Source organism: Crocuta crocuta, unplaced genomic scaffold, assembly GCF_008692635.1.
Source record: "Crocuta crocuta isolate KB4526 unplaced genomic scaffold, BGI_CrCroc_1.0 scaffold70, whole genome shotgun sequence".
NCBI lineage: Eukaryota > Metazoa > Chordata > Mammalia > Carnivora > Hyaenidae > Crocuta > Crocuta crocuta.
In genome coordinates, this window is record NW_027528417.1 from 4,801,216 (window position 1) to 4,820,724 (window position 19,509).

Below are 19,509 nucleotides of genomic sequence, written 5' to 3' on the forward strand. Positions count from 1 at the left end.
TTGGAGGATAAAATTTCAAATCATATATCTGATAAGAAATTTATATTCAGAATATATGAAGAACCCTTGCAATGAAATAATAAAAAAAAGATAACCCAATGAAAAATGGGCAAAGAATACGAATATATATTTTTCCAAAGAAGAGATACAAATGGCCAAAAAGCACATGGAAAGATGATCAGTAGTATTGTTAGGCATTAGGAAAAATGCAAATCACACCCAGAATTCTATACCATTTCAAATGTATTAAGTGTGACTACTATTGGGGGGCGGGATGGGAGACAAAAAATAACAAGCGTTGATAGAGGTGTGGAAAAAAATGGGACCCTCATAAATGGCTGGTAGGAATGTAAAATGGTACCCCTCACCTTTGAAAACAGTCTGGCAGTCCCTCAAAGAGTGAAACAGAGTGAACATACGACCTAACCTATGGTAACTAATGTATCATAAGAAACATACGTCCATACAAGAGCTTGCACACAAGTGTTTATAGCAGCATTAGTCGTAATAGCCAAAAAGTGTAAATAACTTGTTCCAAATGTTTATCAACTGGTGAATGAATAAATAAAATGTAGTATATCCACACAATGGGATATTATTCAACCTTCAAAAAGAATGAAGTACTGATATAGGTTATTAAGTACCGATACAGGCTATTATCATAGACCGAGCCTTGAAAGCATCATGCTTAGTGAACAAAGCCAGACACAGAGATCACAAACTGTATGATTCCATTTGCGGGACATGCAGGCAGAAGGCAAACCTATGGAGACAGAACGCAGACTGATTGCTGCCAGAGGCCGCGGTAGCGACTGACTGCGTCATGGGTGTGGGGTTTCTTTCGGGGATGATGAAACGTTCTGGAATTGGTGGCGATTGCTGTAAAACCTTGTGAGTTTACTAAAAGTCATTACTCTGTACACTTTAAAATGGTGACTTCTACCCCAATTTTTTTAAAAAAAGGAAAGAAAAAAATCCGATAGTAATAAGGAACCTCCCAAGAGCCGCCCTAGCAGAAGCAGCAGATATACCAAAGGGGCCAGAGAAAGAAATCCACAGCGGAAAGTGGGGGAAACCAGGGAAGCATGAAGAAACTCCTCTCAAACGATGTTTTAAAAACTTTTCTAAGAATGTCTTAGAAGGTTTAGTCCAAAGGAAGAAAGGGGCAACAGTTCATATAAAGCTCCGATTTGGTGGGAGAAGAATGTAAACAGTATGAGGTGAGTTATGTACGGATCTTCAGCGACTGGACCAAGAAGCCTTCGCTGAAGTAGGCGGCCTGGGCGTTGGTAACTCCCACTTGCCACTTGAATGACATCACCAAAACTCTACAGGACCCGGTGACAGTACCCAAACTCCTCACTCCACACCACAGGCCTACCTACCAACCTGTTGCTGAGCAGCACTCTATGCTGGGCAGTGACTGAGCGACAGACCCGGCCCTCAGGGTGCCAAAGGCCATGCTTGCCGACCGTCAGCATCCTCAGGCCTCCTCATGATTGACCATCCAGTGCACAAGCAAGAACAACTCCAGCTTGATAAAAATACATGTCTCAATATTTTAAAGCAATATTATCCTAAAATGAATGATTATTATTACTGTATCTCAGAGTCTGTTTTCACCAGGACATGAATATTGGGCTCAGTAGTTGAGCTTCAGTGTAAGTCAGATTCTACTTCTGGTAGAAGATACCCAAGGGAGGAGCCAAGATGGCGGAACAGCATGAAAGGCTTTCTTCCATCTCAAGTCCATGAAATGCAGCCAGGTAAACACTAAACCATCCTGCACACCTAGAAAACTGCTGTGAGGATTAACACAACAATCCACACAACCTGAACCACAGAACTCAGCAGGTACCTGGCGCAGAGAGGTGAATAGGGAGAGAGGAGACGCAGGGCGCAGGGAGCTGCTTTTGCTTGTGGAGAAAGGAAAGAGACAGGGGGAGAGGATGGGAAAAGCACCCCCCAAAAAGAAAATACCAAACCTAAGTACAGAGTACTGGGAATGGCAGAAAGTGCTTCTCTCCGATGGTGTGGGTGTGGACAATGCCTGAACCCAGGCCTCTGACTAGGCTCTGGCGGTTTTCGAGGTTCACACGTGCCTCCAGAGCTGGGGGTTAGGCTCCACTGGGGATTCAGTGGTGAGTGGTTTCTAAACGGCTCTTTGGTCGCATCTGGCTCTAGAAAGTATTTCCGTAGGCTGTGTTCCAGCATACAGAAGTGGTTCTAAAATGTACCCAGTGATATAGTGGGGGTGCTTTTTGGGGGGTGCTTTTCCCGTCCTCTCCCCCTGTCAATTCAACTTCTCTGAAAAGTGTAGAAACCAAGAGCAGAGTAAGAAATCTTAGCTACGACCATTTTTACCACAATTCGGTCCTAAGAAATCCTGATGGTCTGCGCTTGGCTTTCAAAACTGCTGTTTCGGATGAAAACGTACAACATAGAGCCTGTGCAGAGATGTGCAGACAAATTCTCCCAGGTGTGCCACTGGGCAGCCTCCAGAAGGCACGCTCAGGTCTCCCTGGCATTTCTGGAATACAACACTGGGGAGCCCCTTCTCCACGCAGCAGCGCGCTGTGCATTCGGCTTCCATCTCACACAGGGACTGAGTGCAGTACGCGCACGTTAATGCTTTCTCAGGGCTTTTACACTTCTGAGCACTTTTGAGTCAGTAAACTTAGCAAAACAGGGACATACTCCAAAAGCAAGAAGGAGAAAAAATGCAAATTCAACAGTGTAAATAACTGCACACTAAAATGAAAATACATTAGCCAAGAAATAGTCTACCCTATTAGCTGCACGTTAGCCAAGACCAACTAAGGCAAACTTAAAAAATGGAAGAACAAAGCCATCATTAAGAATACTGTGGTATTTCTGTGAAGTCATAACTAATTGTACAGGTCTATTTACTAGATGAATGAAAACAGAGTTTCAGGTTTCAGGGGATCCATCACACTGGCTCCTCAAATCAGCCGTGGAGAAACATCATGTCGAGGAGTTCCCCACGCTGAGTCTATGACGAGGAAAGAAAGTACCAGATTGAAGGCTTCAGGCAACACACAGACACGAGGGGCTGACCATTTTTCTCCTAAAACTGTTCCTTATTCAGTATTATACTGAATGCTTGCCAAGAGTTACCATGATAAATAACAAGGGGACATTGCCCTCAGTGACAGAGAAATTGTCAGAAAGTGGCACAAAACCCTAAATAAAATACTAACATAGTCAAAACGACAATGTATATTTAAAAACACTGAGCAAGTGGAGTTAATTACTTAAATGTACACAGGTGTTTCATTAGGAAATTTATCAGTGTAGATGAAAATATTAAATCTTGGGGCGCCTGGGTGGCTTAGTTGGTTAAGCGTCCAACTTTCACTTAGGTCATGATCTCGCGGTTCATCGGTTCAAGCCCTGCGTCGGGCTCTGTGCTGACTGCCAGCTCAGAGCCTGGAGCCTGTTTCAGTCTGTGACTCTCTCTCTCTCTCCTAGAGATAAATAAAACATTAAAAAAAAAAAGAAAGAAAATATTAAATCTTAATATGATAGGGGTGCCTGGGTGGCTCAGTTGGTTAAGCGTCCAACTTCAGCTCAGGTCATGATCTCACGGTTCATGGGTTTGAGCCCCGCATCAGGCTCTGTGCTGACAGCTCAGAGCCTGGAGCCTGCTTCAGATTCTGTGTGTCTCTCTCTCTGCCCCTCCCTGCCTCTCAAAAATAAATAAACATTAAAAAATTTTTTTAATAAAATAAAAATAAATCTTAATATGATAATCTCAACAGAAGCAAATAAATGAATAATTTGATAAAATGTAACATCTTTCACAATACAAGCTCTTAGCAAATACAGAAAAGAACATTTTCAAACCAATAAAAAGCTATCTACCAAAAACCTGGGACAAACTGACACACAATGGTGAGGAGACCAAAAAAAAAAAAAAAAAAATCAGGAACTAGAGAAAGATGCCTATTGTAAATACTTCTGTCCAAATTATACTGAACATATTCATGAGTCTAACAGATAATGAAAACTATACAGATGAAGGAAGAAAAGAGCCATTATTTATTTATAGCTGAAATATCGGTCTACACAGAAAACCCAATAAAATTCAAGAAAATGAATTAGAAATAAGAATACTCATCAAGGTTGCGGGGTCAAAAAGATACAAAAATCAACAGCATTCCCATGTAACAGCAACAAACAATTAAAAGTTTTTAAAGAGCTACCAGTTACAGGAAATCAGAAGTCAAACACCGCCTCCGCACTGTGCCTATCCCCAGGTAACCAGGGGACCCAACAAGGCGGGGGGCCGCCTGACATCACACCTCCGGATGGGGTACGAGGGAGGTACTCTCCCCAAAATGCTAAAGTGGAATCCTCTGCGGAAACAATGGGACAAACCAGCTTCACAATAAGCCAACACCAAAAGCAAGGGATTATTCCAGATTGCAGTTTTCGAGCTGTCTGGCCTTCGAAGCCCTCAACTCTTAAAAATGACAGAGGAAACCAAAGACCTTTTGTGTATAGGAGTTCCACCCAGTGATATTTACTAAGTTTGAAATTAAAACAATACTGTAAAAAAATATTTCTCATTGATTCATTTAAACAAAAACATTAACATCAATAAAATACTGCTTGAAAAATAATTACATTTCCTAGGACAAAAGCATTCAGTGTAGAGTGGCCCTTGTTTATGGTCTTGGCAGATTTCTTCACGTCTAGCTTATGAGACGGTGTGGCAACATGTTGCTCTGGAACATTCTCCCTGGAAAGTTCTAGTCTTTGCAGCTGTGTGGCTGGGCGGGAGCCGGCAGTTCACAGGACAGGGCGGCAGAGCTCGATGCAGACCTGCGGCTCCCATGGCCTTGGCCCTGGCGGCTGCTGGGGGTCAGGTGACACTAGCGGATCAGCCCTGGCGGGGACGCTATGGAAGTTTTCTTTTTCCTTACTTTTCACTCTGCTCTGCATCACCCAAGTTTCCTATCGTGCATAAACAACTATTACTTTTATAATGTTTTTCATGTTTCAGTCAAATTGTCTTTTTCCCCCAAAACTTGGTAATATTCCTTTAGATTTCTGTGTCTAAAGGGATCATCTTCAGGATGAGCTTTACAGAAAATACAATTCTAAGTTCACTGGCTTCAGTGAGGAGAAAAACACACCCAGAAAAACAGAGGGCAGGATCAGCGCGTGGGAAACAGTGGTCTGGATCAAATGTGACCCCAGAGCATGTCTCCTCTCCCAATACATGGAGAGAGTTGAAAGAGCAAATATCGGATTGTCGCTCCATGGAGAGAGTAGAGGGGGGCATACGGGAGGTGAGGACGGAGGGGTCGGATCACCCAGGGCCCCCAGACAAGGGGCAGCACGACGAACCGCCAGCTTGCTCGCAGTCGCGGCACCTGCAGGAGAAGCTATCGCGCTGTGTCCCTCACTTCACGTCAGAGAGCCCAGGCTGAATGGCAGACTCCAAACTGGAAAAGCAAAGTCTTGAATCCTGTTCCTGATTTAGTCACCAAGTGATTAACAACAGAGAGCTTCGACTGCCTGTTATTAACATGGGAAAAGCAACACTCACCTTGCCTTCCTTCAAAAAGGGATTATCAGATGTCAGGAATGCCAAAAAGGTGGGGTCCCAGATTCTGGCAGCGTCACCCTATTAGCAGATGGCTCTTAGAGGAACTAAAATTGCTTGGACAATGGGCATATGGCTTGAATTACTGCACACCATTCACTGAGCCAGGGGAAAAGGCGGAGAAACTGGTCTGGGGAAGAGCATGAATTTGGTTTGGGGCGCTTCAGGGGATGTTGTCGTTTGCCCAAATAATTCAGAGAAAAAGAGGGGATGAAAGCTGATTCTAACTGATGACAGGGACAGAAGAAGGGAAGTAGAGACAACAACGTGGAGAATTATTTCAAGACATGGGGGCAGGAAAGACGGGACACAAACAGCAGAAGAAGTGTGGGTTTGCTTGGTTTGGGACGGGAGCACTGCTGACAGATGGCGCAGGGAGAAGGGGAAGCAGGAGATGTGGGAGCTGCCGGTGGGCACTGGGCAGTGGGGCCTTTACCGACGAGAGGGGGTGCAGAGGGGACCGAATAAGGAGCCTGGGGAAAGACTGCTTGTTTGGCTTCCATAAGAAAGGGAAGGATGAAAAATAAATACGGCCAGAAGTCCCACTGCCCGGAACGAGCAAGGAAAGGAGTCAGACAGGCTGAGGTTTTGGGCCACAGCCAGCCAGCCCTTCCACAAACACAGGCGAGGTGGCACCACGGTGTGCAAACGTGTTCCTTCCTCGCGTGCCTGTGTCTTCTCGGACACCTCACGTATAAACGTAAGTATACAGTACTAAGTACACTAACCGGGTGTACTGTACGCATAGACTCTGAATCGCATTCTCCGCCACAGACAGCAACGACAGAAGATGCTAGTGCGTGTACGTGTGTTTCACCAAGAGGCGGATCACCACTCAAGACCTAGAAAAACCGCTGCACACGTGAGAAAGGGAACAAAACGCAAGGTGGTACGCAGGGGCCTGGCCAGACTGCAATCCACGGGCCAAGGGACGTGGCCACATCTGTATCCTGTGGGGCAAGGGATTCAAAGGCACCCCCTCCTCCCGGGAGGATAACTGGGGCTCGGCTTCTTGAAAAAAACCAGGGGCTCGGACAGTGGCCCCCTGTCCTTGAAAAAGGGCTGAAAAGAGCCACCACTGCTGCCCTGAACTACAGTTCGTATCAACAGCACGCTACCCTATGGCTCTGCAAAACCCCCAATGTCGTCACAAGGTGGGAGCTCGGGGCCACAGACCCGGTTCTGTAGAGGCTCAGGGGCAGGTGCAGAAATAGGGCAGGAAGAAGTGAGCAGAGAGAGGATACAACCCTCCTCAAGGTGAACATACTAGCTAACACTCGTAAGCACACGAGCCAAGAATGTCAGAAGAGGATTCGTGAAGGTGGAAAACACTACGAGCTTAACGACGACGGGTTCTCGCTGACTGAGCCGCCACAGGGTCTCATTCACCAAGGAGGGGACCACACCAAGGGGCGCCTGGGGGGCTCCGTCGGTTAGGCGTCTGACTTTGGCTCGGGTCAGTTTGTGGGTTCAGCCCCAGGTCGGGCTCTGAGTGGAGCCTGCTTCCGGTTCTGTGTCTCCCTCTCTCACTCCGCCTCTCTCCCATTCATGCTCTGTCTCTGTCTCTCAAAAATAGATGAACATTAAAAAAAAAATTTTTTTAAAGAGAACCGCACCGAGAAGGAATGGTGCAGGATACAAGAAACGGTGACCTAAAGCAGACGTGACGCCGGCGCCCTTCGCCCACGAACACACGGTCAAGTTTCACAAGCTAGATGCTTCAGCTGTTGGTACAGGTGGCCAACCTGCCAGAGAGCTGCCTGCAGCTCCTTAAAAGAACTCAAAGTCTCGGTCTTAGAGGAACCATTTTATACTTCCCATACCACTAAGTACTTTAAACTAGAAATGAACCTGCAGAGGGCACTCCGTTTTCGGGGTCTCGTCCAGGAGTCGCAGCATCCCGAGCGAGCAGGGCGCTGCCTCTGGCAGCCCCCTGCCTCCCCGGCCCTGGCATCTTGGCAGCAAGGTTGCCGCAAGCCTGGGGAGCAGGGAGGTGTCTGGCCGAACTCGCCCTCTGCTGCCGCCGGGCGTAACTTCACACGGAAGGCAGCAACACTTCAGCGCACGGGGCCACCTTTCTTACTTTACAGTAGCTCTTGGTGAGGCCGCTGCCAGGAGACCACTTCTCAAGCAGCCACATCTGAGCCAATGAGCAAATGCACGTTTACAGCTTTTAGGCAATGGTTAATTTGGCAACATCCAAACTTACCAAATAGGTTCCCATTTCTTTTTCCAGGACAACTTGTTCATACAACGTAGCATCGATGTCGGCTTTTAGAGCCTGCACCTTCCTCTTCACCTGCACATGGTGCTTCCTTTGAAGCCAGTACGGAAGAAGAGACTCCATGATTTGGTTAAGGATCTGGGACGTAATCAGGAGGGTGGCCAAACTCTACAGAGAAGCACAGAAATGATATCTGACAGAGCAGCTTAGTAAAATCACGGGATGTGTACAATTATGCAATAAATAAAATGGAACCTTCAACAAATAGTATACTGTCAACAAACACTAGTATCAGAAAAGCTAGGTGCTAGAATATGGTTTCAAGTTATTGTTTTTTTCACAGGAAAGACACATTAAAATACAAAAAGTTATAAGATTATAATAAGAGACAAATCAGTTATAAATAAGATTATAATAAGAAATAATAAGAAAGTTATGAGTTGGCAGGGGAACAATTTAACTCGACATTGTGGTTTTGGTCATCTCATCCTTGCTCCAACATAATAATCTAAATGATATTGCCAACCCTGGAAAAAAAACCCAGTTTGGCTGAACTTAAAAAAATTTATAAAATGAATATATCCTCCTTCACTGTGGTACACTTAGGAAGCAGAAAAAACGTCACCCATAGTTCCATGGCCAGCATGGAGCCTCTGCTGACATCTCAGGATATTTCTTTCCCATCGCATGTAAAACCCAAGTAGCCCATGTACCATTGCTGGCTGTAGTATTCCCAACCTTCACTGTTATAAATGCGGCTCCCGGGATACCTGTGTACATGAGCCCTCCCCTGTCTCCAATAACTTACCAAGGATGAATGATGGTTCTTGGCAAGGCTGCCCTAGCAGTTTCTAGAAGTTCTGGGTCAATTTCCACTTGCCCCAGATGGGCAGAAGTGTTTCCATCACATCCTACCTTTGCTGGTATTAAAATGGTATTATTTAAAAAGTCCTCCCCTACCCCCTTGCCCTTCATCTCCTGTTAAAAAGGAGACTCTTGGGCTGCCTGGGTGGCTCAGTCAGTTAAGCATCTGACTCTTGACTTTGGCTCAGGTCATGATCTTAGGGTTGGTGGGATCAAGCCCCACATCAGGCTCCGTGCTAACAGTGCAGAGCCTGCTTGGGATTCTCTCTCCACCCCTCCCCTGTTCGTGCTTGCTCGCGCTCTCTCTCTCTCTCTCTCTCCCTCTCTCTCAAAAATAAAAATAAACTTCTAAAAAAAAGGAGACTCCCTAAGGTACAAGAAATGAGAAGTCATACCTACTAATGCACTAAGAGCAGGACAGAAGACAGAGTAGGTACATCCAACATATCAGTTTCATATATGTTATTCTGAACTTCCAATGTCCAAAACTAATTTTTTAAAAGTAGCAATATATCTAATATTGTTCTTAAGAGCACACCATTTAATTTTACCTCGGTACAAGCTGTTGGAACCATAACTACAAAATCTTTTAATCTTCTCTGATTATGTAATTTCCTGAAAGATGATCCCAACTTCTCATATATACACTATTAAGGCCAGGCTTTCAATATTTTTTACTAATGATCACAGTATATTAAACCTGGGAAGGAACAGCCCTTACTGATAGCTGGCTCAATCTTAAAAAAGAGAATTTAGACAGCAATAATCTGTACTCAGTTTATCATTCACTGGCATTTGTGATCCAAGGATGGCAACACACCAGAATAAACATCAGACTTTCTTAAACACTGCAGGAAAGATACAGCATTGCATTGGGGCATCTGGGAGGCTCAGTGGGTTAAGCATCCAACTTCAGCTCAGGTCATGATCTCGTGGTTCGTGGGTTTGAGCCCCGCATCGGGGTCTGTGCTGACTGCTAGCTCAGAGCCTAGAGCCTGCTTCAGATTCTGTGTCTCCCTCTCTCTCTGACCCTCCCCCGCCTGCTCATACTGGTTGTCTCTCTCTCTCTCTCTCCACTCTCTCTGTCAGAAAACAAAACAAAAAAAAAAAACATTAAAAAAAAAGATACAGCATTGCATTGGATCTGCTGGTCTCTAAAACTGAACAACTTATAAGGGGCACTTGGGTGGCTTGGGTGGTTAAGCATCCAACTTTCAATTTCGGCTCAGGTCATGATCCCAGGGTCATGGATTGAGCCCTGTGCCAAACTTCATGCTGGGTGTGGAGCCCACTTAAAATTCTCTCTAACCTCTGCCCCTCTCCCCAACTCATGCTCTCTTCTTTCTTTCTCTCTCTCTCAAATAAAAATAAGAATGATAAACGTTAACAGCTTATTAATTTAAAAATGAAATGTGAAAGACCTATTTGAAGTTATATCTATCACCCCTCTCTGACACACACACACACATACACACACACACACACTTCAATCAAGGAATACATTTTTTATTAGAATTGCTTTTACAAGCTTTAAGATGAACTATATACGTGCTTTTCCTGTACTGCATGACTAATTTTGCAAGCTGGTTAACTTCAACTAATTTGTTTTCAGTTGAGTACGATATACAGCACAATTGCTAATTTTTTTACTTCGAATTGGCTTAGAAATAAACAAAATGTAAGATTTCATTCATAAAAACAATACCATGCAATCACATTCTCTGAATATAGGAAAGTGCCTCTAAGACCCACAAACTGATACTTGCTGCTATTTGCACTCACCTGACGCAGCAGCTTCATGTCCCTCAAGACAAAGGCAATGTAGAAGAGCGAGGCAAAGCAATTCAGAAAGTTGAACTGCAAAAAAAAAAAAAAAAAAAAAAGAAAGCAATATTTCACACTGCTTTGCGGCACTTTGTTACAGCTGTAAATACAGCATTGAAAACGCAGTGAGGGGCTTCCGGTCCTCACGAGATGGCACAGACTGGATTCTCCTGCTCCTCCTCACCGAGCACACCCACAAACTCTGGAAACAGGAGAACTCTGACAGGGGCCAGGAGCTGGGAAAGCAAACCGGTTTGGGACCCCTGGCCTAAGGGAACAGTGGAGCACCAACTCATTTCTTCTACATTCTAGCAGAAGAGGGAGAGCAAGGCCCAGCCTTTCCCACCCCCGACCAGCAGGCCAAAAAGCCTGGGTGGGCTCACTGCCTACCCAGCTCGCCTCCCTCCCCACCCCGTTCACGTGAGGAGCCCTGCAGACTTGGCAAGGGGGTCTCTCCAGACTCCTCCCTGACACCAAGCTCCCAGAGGAAGTGCTTTCTGCCCTGCAAGGCCCGGAGCCCCACGGAGAGACACCAGCATTCTGAACGCCAGTCATCCGCAGCGCTACCAAGAGGCCTTCAAAGACTTTTTAGGTACGTATGGCTGCTTGCCCCCTTTCTAATGTCCAAACTGCTAAACTGTTCAATTTTTATTACTTATTTATAAAAAAAATGTTCTATTTCCTTTCCACGCTCGCCTCTATAAATAAACCTACTTCCATAAGCCTAAACACCTTCTGATCAGTGGTTTCTGATCTCGTAAGGCCTGAACAACCAGATAACAAGCTTCTTAGAATGATTTCTTAGCTGGAACAAAGACTCTTCTCTTGGGAACCCTTCCTTGGACTGTGCTCCAGCTGAGAGTTCAGAGGACTCTCTCTGCACCTTTCTTGATCCTCAGGGCTGAGGTGAGCACCTGATAAATGAAGTGGCTCCAAGCTGGTATTTCTTTTATAACAAAAATGGAAAAAGGCGTAATGTGTGGGCTTTTACACAAACAGCAAGCAAGTTACACTATGCCTTCTCTCCATTACTTTCCTCCCACCCACCAAAACGTGCTGGTGTTTAGGTTTAGAAATTTCTTTCCAAAATTAAAAAAAAAAAAAAAAAATGTAATGGTCCATCACTAAACAGACTGTGGGCAACTGAAAGAATTGTTAAATACTGAAACAAAGAAGTCACCAAAGGGTAAAGGACAGAAACATGTCTGTAATGTGCTTAATTGTATTTTTAAATAATTAGAAATTGGCTATGCTACTAATTTCTATACTTGAAGTCTTATACCATGTATACATTTATAGTAAGACTGTTGAACATATATGTAAACACACTTAATCAGTCCTTGCCTACCTACACAAAATATAACGATCTGATACCTTAAATTAGAAGCCAGTTTTCATATTTCTAAGTATTAACCAGTATACATAAGTTTCATAATTCAAATGGATTTGTATATAAAAAGCTCTACTTACCACTAAAACTTTCAGAATTAGATGATTCTGGTAGGCAGATTCCAATCTGTGATTCTCTAAAATATGAAAAAGGAGAAGAAATTTCTCTGAGATAAGAAAGCACTATGGGAGGCTGTCGTGGGGCAAATGTGCTGAGGCAGAGATGTCAGGCAACGGAGCCTCAGTGAATAAACGTGCCACACTGTCAATCATGGCTACCACTTATCCACAAGAACATCACATGGCAAGAAACTAAGATTAGGATACATTTTCCACAGAGCGCTGTGGTCTGAAATTGCTCTTTTCTTTGAAATGTTTATTTATTTATTTCTGAGAGAGAGAGAGAGAGAGAGAGAGAGAGAGCGCTGGAGAGAGAAAGAATCCCAAGCAGGCTCTATGCCATCAGCACAGAGCCTGATGCAGGGCTCAAACTCACAAACCGTGAGATCATGACCTGAGCTAAAATCAAGGGTCAGATATTTAACCAACTGAGCCACCCAGGCACCCCAGAAATTATTTTTTTTTTTAATGTTTTTTAATTTATTTCTAGGAGAGAGAGAGAGAGACAGCGTGCGCAGGGGAGGGTCAGAGAGAGAGGGAGTCACAGACTGAAACAGGCTCCAGGCTCTGAGCTGGCAGTCAGCACAGAGCCCGACGCGGGGCTCGAACCCACGAACCGCGAGATCATGACCTAAGCGAAAGTCGGACGCTTAACCGACTAAGCCACCCAGGCGCCCCTTCAGAAATTATTTTTAAAGTATTACTGCAACAAAGAAATATGGGAAGTATTGGCAAATGATCCCATAGACTGCCACCCAGAAAAGACCCTGAATAAGTGGTCACAGTAGAACTGATAGCAACCTCTAACAAGGGCAATAAAGTGTCTGTACACGTGCCTTACAAGGATTAACTTATGGGGCAACTCAAGATTCCGTCCTGAGCTGGGGAAAGGAGCCACAGCACTGGCCCTAACACAGCAGGGCAAAAAGACAAAGAACATTCTGAAGAGAAGTGTCACCCTGCAGAGAGGCGGTGTTAGGCTCGCCTGTACTGGAAGCCCAACTCAGCTATTCAGCCACTGTCTGTCCTTGGGCAAGTCACTTCACCTCCTGGTACCGAACCTCCTCGCCTACAAAACAAGCCTATGCCCCCTTCTCCCAGGGTATAATACATAATACAAAACCTTAATCCAGTAACAGCACAAGGAAAGGACTCAATAAATGGTAGTTGTTACATGACTGATACAAGTAATTTAAAACATCTTTATGGTCCTGTGAAGTTAAGGCACAGACTCCTTCATAGGGAATCACATTGCATATTTCCTTGATTGAGTGAATAAATAAAGGGCGAATGGTCTATCGAGAGCATTTTTAAACTATGACCAGTTCCTTTTACCACAGACACATACTACCTGCTACACGAGTACTGCTACACGAAGGCCAGCGGGAATCCTCGGTGTCCTAACCAACTAAACCATCGGTTTCCAGATACCAGACGTTGTTCATTTGGCCAAAGTATCTGAAGATAACTCAATCTGCTTTCCCCTCAACAGAAAATACAAAATTACGGCCTTGGGAATCACAGGTTTTGGACACAGAGTCTGGGTTAGGCTGGCTCTACAGGCTGTCTAAATCCTGCTAAACTCTCTGTGTCTTCATCTCAAGATGGTGAAATAACTTCCATTTCACAGTGTCCTGAGGAGGTGAAGACGAGACGCCGCGGACAAAGAGTTGGCGGGGCACCTGGAGGGCGGGGACCAACACTCTGTGAGCGTCACGATAACCAGGAGCCGAAAGCGTCAGAGCCCACGGCACCCGTGAACTCCCCCCGGGTCTCCACACTGCACTCAGAGCAACACCTCCCCGCTTTGCCGAGCAGCAGTGACAGGAATCCTAGGACCCCAGCAACAGTTCCGACGGGCAAGTAAGACATAAACACAAGCATCAAGTCTTACCCCATGAAGTCAGAAACTCAGCAGCATAGCGATAGAGGCGGTTCATGATCTCAATCACGACGGCGTAGATGATGCTGGGCACGTACAACAGGACGCTGGTCCACTCAGATCCACTATTCTCGTGCAGACTCAAGGCCCAGGCCTCCATGTCGAAGTAAATCATCATGACATACAGAGAGAAATAGAGGCAGAGGCACACGAATGGCAGAGAGACCAGGTAAATGCGCAGCTGCCTCTTGTAGCTGGAGTAGAGAGGCTCCTTCCTGCCGGTGACGGGATTGATGCCCAGGACCCCGTGGAAGCCCGGCCGGGGCTCCTCAAACTGTCTCTTCATGACGAGCGTCCCCCACCTGTAGGTCATGGTGGCACAGCCACGCTTCCACACTTCCAGGATCACGGTGGACCAGATGAGGTTGAAGGAGGCGAAGACCACGTACTTGTCATAGTCTTCCCACACAAACAGGTAGTAAGGTAACCCAATGACCGCCATGGGGATTAAGGCAACAGTGAAATATTCCAAAAAGCCAAAGTAAAGAGCAATGGTTTCCCCGAAGTAGCCACGAATATGGTCTACAATAAAAAGGAAGGAAAAAAAGACCTTGAGCACAGACTACCAAAGGCATTCACCATTTATTGTTTTAGTTCAGTGCGGATCATTTAATGCCCTCATCTCTCCATCAGCGCGCGATGGTCAATCCACCTTCCGTGCGATACGAAGACCCCACTCATCTGGATGGCAAGCCTGTGACTTTCCCCAGCTTAGAGCCCAGGCCATAGCTGCTGGGGCTGCTCAGACGGGCACCCTGGGTCTGCCTTCCCTTTGCCTCCTGATCTGATGGACGCCTTCTTCCCGAAGGAAATCCCACCTTCGGGCTTGTCCCAAATCTCCAGCGTCCTGGTTTAAATCCAGCCATAGCCAATAAACCATTTTAATTTGGGGCTTTAAATGTATGCTCCCCACCTTTCTCCCACTTTATTATCACAGCTACAGATGTTCTTTTCAAAGAAGACTCCCCATCCAGTCTCTGCTCCCACTATCCAAAAATATAAATTTTCATCAGTATATCATGGCAGACTTTTCAGCACGCTGCAGAAAAGTTACTCAAAAGCACAATAGTCTACACACTAACTTCTAGAACAGCCATGGGACACGTGTACCTATTACCTTCACACAAGCACTGCGCAAAAGAAGGGACACACATCACTGTTAATACTCTGTGAACTCGACACGAGCTGACTCAAAAGGGGTCGCGGGCACTACTGTCCTTTGCCAGCCACATCTACTGGAGTGAGTGCCAGGGTTGCAAAGGCATCCTGCACTGGGACCAGGGTGGGATGCGGGGGCTGAGGTGGTGCAGTAACGGGGCCGTTATGACTTGCTTAATTGCATGCGATTAAAACCTCAGTCAATGCAGGTGGGTCAGAATAAACCGGGAGAAGCTACTTTCCCCTATCCTTATTCTTCTAACTAATGCAGTAACATGTTAAAATAATCAGTCTGATCAGGCCACCTCTAATCTGAATCAGGTTAAAGGACAGCCAAACAATGAGGGCGGGGGAGGTGCTCATGCTCCCAGGCTCCAAATCACATGACCTCCATCTCCAGATCTTAAGGGGAAGGTCGAGATTCACCCATGCCCCAGCTGCTTGCCCAGTCCCGGCACACTCCCCAAAACTTCACACCCTCACACCCACAACAGTGCTCAGCCTTCACCATCCACTCACGTGTCTCTTCACTTGCTAAGTAAGCCACCGGATACTGTTACTCACAAGTCCTGGAGGCAATACTTAATGCACCCAAATGCCACACACAGTGAAAAAATATCATGAAGTGTAACACAAAACAACTAGTATATTACCTAGAACTATCAGAAACAAACTTTCCCTTTCAAAGAATACAAGAAAAAATTCAAAATGCAATTTCACAAATTTTCAAAACAAAGTTTTGGTCACTGTTACAATATTATAGTAGCTGCTTTCAGGAATGGAAATCAGAACTAAAATTATTTTAGAGGGATTCCTTTAAACAGAGTCAAAGAGAAATGTCCTTTAAGAAAAACTGATAGCAATGCTTACGGTAAAATCTACCAACTTAATATAATCCTTATGCTGAAAAAACAGAACTAAACCAAAAAGTGTGAACATCCACACTGATGTCGGTTTACACACAGTAATGCTCAACATATACCAAATAAACTAATGGATACTCTTACAACTGTATTCAGAGAAAATGGGTAGATTCAGTAATACACACCAAGATGCCTGCAAACCCACCTCAGAAGATGTGTAGGCATGCTGGTCTGCCCCTAAGAATGAGCACAGCTCTAATGATCAGCTCTAAAGCAAGAGAAATTTTCATATACAAAATAGTCATAGTCAAATGAGGTTCTTAGAAAGTCTGTTCTATTTCCAACTCTGACATGTACTTATGAAGGCCACTCTGAATTGCCTGTGTTCTTGGTGAAACTGAGGGAGAGCTTGTAATTCAGTCCATCTGAAATGGTACTGGAAATGAATTACTCAACAGGTCCTGTAAACCTCTTCTCTGACACCGATTTTTGCCCACACGCAGTTGGTGAGCCTCACCCAGCAAAACGTTCAACATCTACCCAAGAGAGAAAACACCACGGTTGAATCGTGACCTCTCGTTCGTAGCTCTTCCTCCACGAAGAGAACGCGCGTGGACACGTACCTATGGGCTGATACTTAAAGGTAAACCGCGTGTACCAGGTGTCCTCAAGCTTCTTCAAGGCTTCATTGTCGTGCAGTGGAAACACCTGAATCACGATGCCGGAGGTGAGCAACCTTCTCACTGCGAAGGGAAAACAGGCCAAGCTGGATAAAATGGGTCTGAGGTTGCTCAGGATATGACATGCTTTTTCAAATGCTGTGAAGACAGCCCAGGAAGGAAGGAGTGCTACACAAAGATCAGTGTCATTTACACTCCCTATTACTCTGAAGGCATATATTCTTTTCTTCTTCACAATGTAAATATCTTGACTATTTTAACTAGGAAAGCAATAAAAGTTTATGTCAAATTTAAATCCATACAGAAATGTACAAAGGAGAACTGGAAAGGCCCCAGTTATTCTCTTCCTCCCACAAAAATAACCAGGTAAATAGCAATTTCATGCAATATCACACTTGAAAACATACACCCATAAAGTTGGACCATTCTACACACACTGCTCTGTAATCTTTTCTCACAGAGTACTGTGTAATACATGGTTTTCAATGCCAATACCTGTGAATATGAAATGTCCTTTTTAACGGTATTATAATATTCCCTTCTATGAGATGCTGTGATTTAATCTTCTATTGAAATACTTGTTTCCCTCCTTTTTTCCTTTGCTATTATAAACGTTAAAATTGTTATACACATATCTTTTCACACCTGCCCACTATTTTCTAACGTACATTTAGAAGTAGAATTGCTGGGTCCAAGAGCACATGTATTTTCAATGTAATCATCTACTATAAAACTGCCCCTAGAAAAACTTTACCAATCTGTCCCTCCCACCAAAGTGAAGGTAAGACAATGATCAGCTCCTTTCATTCTTGTTGACCCTGAGTTTTTGCAAGATCATTTTCATCCTTTCTAATCTGATAACAAAAGCTTATGTTTACAAAGGGCAAATGTCAAAATCAAATAAAATCATACTTTCATCGGTCAGTTGACTGGTATGATTGGATCCACTCTCGCACATGTTTGAAAAGGGCAAGTGAATTTAATCAAAGACAATACCCCCTGGTCATAATAAATGAAAGCAGGGCATTCTCTCATCCATATACTCAGAGTGACTCATGGGGTGGGTGGCTCTTCAGGTCTTAACAGGAAGTGTGTTCAGCAGACCTGGGGACTCTGATGCAAAGCCTTGTGCGTATGCGGGGAGATGGAGTACTTTGCACACAAGTTCCTGGTAGAATCTCTAACTAAAGAATACAGCTGGCTCTAAGGCGGGGTTTGCAGAAAGGAAAGATGCTTTGCTGTTTTCACCCAGTGACAAGCTTTGAGCTCTTTGACGTTTATCAGCTCACCTCTCCCACGGGCTGCCTCCCTTACGTGCTATCTACCTTGTCACCAGGACTAGTGAGGAGCCTACGAGGTAACAGGCCCCTCAAGGAGGAGGGCAAAAGAGCGTCCACAACATGGGGCGTGGAGGGAACAGAAACAAAAACAAAACCAAAAAACTGTGTTGTTCTTTTTCGTGTTGAAATACCACATATAACCAAGAGAAAGAATATTCTCAAGACAGATGCCCTATCATAAAATCTCCAGAGTAATCTGAAAGTAAAGCTAATATCTTAGAGATGAACAAAGAATGCTAAACAGGAGACATGTGACACCAAAACAGGAAAAAGTCTGGGTCTGAAAGAAAAATTCTTAATAGATAGGGTTGTGATGAAATCTTTACTGACTAAAAAAGGCATACACTCAGAATATGCACAGACACATTAATTAGGGGGAAAGCTACCCGGTTTAAGTTATATTAGCCACTGGGGCTATCAAATCCATTTTTTAATATTTTGATTCTGAAGTGTTTCAGAGGATTTTTCTTCAGCTCACATGAAGTCAGTCACCCACAATGGTTCTGATCCGTATCTCTTATTTGAGCATGCACAATTGTACCTGATTCTCTCTTCCATTACGGTCCTTTGCAATTACTACATCAAGTTATTCAACTGTGAACTGACAACATCTAAGTCTATGCCTAAGTTCTTTTTACAAAACTGACTGCATTCTACTACAGATGACTTTCTAAGCAGGCATAAAAACCAGCTACTTCTAAAAATAGGACCGTGAACTGAAGGACCCAGAGAGAATATAAAGCTTCATGTCCTAAATTACCAGGCTTCTCTTTGCCATCAATGCCAAAAGCATGGTTCCAATTTCAGCTTCTAAAAATAGAGGTTTTTCTTTTAATCCTTTAACTTTCTCTTGTCAGCTAAGAATGTAATTAAAATGACCCTTACCTTCAGAGGAAACATGATGCTGTGCAGGCCTATTTAAAGAAAGAAGCTACTGCTTCCCAGGAGGACCAAGATGGCAGACTGGAGGACCCTGAGCTCACCTCTTCCCAGACTCTCCAAGACTACAATTACATAGAGAACAACTCTGAGAACGACCTGAACACCAGCACGGATCTTCTCTAGCTATAAAGAAAAAATCACATCAAGAAGGGTAGGAGGGGCAGGGAAGTGGTGTGATAAGGACCCACGCCCCCAGCACGGCACCCCGTAAGTGGGAGAGAGATCACAGGCAGGGAGGTCCTCCCTGAGGAGTGAGGGGGTCAAGCCCCACATGGGGCAAACTGGCAGTGAGGACCAGCACTGGGAAGGTGGACCCCCAAAATGTCTGGCCTTGAAAATTAGCAGGGCTTAATCCTGAGAGAGCCAGAGGCTTTTAGGAAAGCGAGATTCCACTCTTAAAGATGCAGGCACGTACTCGCTCCAAGACCCAGTGCAGAAGCAGCAGTCTGAAAAGCCCGTGGGCCATACAGGAAAGAGATGTGGTGCCTAACTGTAAGGCATGTGCCAGAGGTGCAGGGGACCACAGGA

The 19,509-nt window shown here is 44.8% G+C and overlaps 1 protein-coding gene across 1 annotated transcript in view; it reads right to left on the minus strand.

Moving 5' to 3' along the window:
• Window positions 1-19,509, minus strand: part of ANO10 (anoctamin 10) — a 223,570-nt gene that overhangs the window by 167,446 nt on the left and 36,615 nt on the right. The window contains exons 5-9 of the mRNA XM_077754298.1: window positions 16,643-16,762; window positions 13,951-14,520; window positions 12,018-12,073; window positions 10,506-10,580; window positions 7,845-8,027 (exon numbers count right to left, since the gene is read on the minus strand). Of these exons, the coding sequence (XP_077610424.1) occupies window positions 7,845-8,027; window positions 10,506-10,580; window positions 12,018-12,073; window positions 13,951-14,520; window positions 16,643-16,762 (1,004 nt within the window). The remainder of the gene's footprint in view (window positions 1-7,844; window positions 8,028-10,505; window positions 10,581-12,017; window positions 12,074-13,950; window positions 14,521-16,642; window positions 16,763-19,509) is intronic.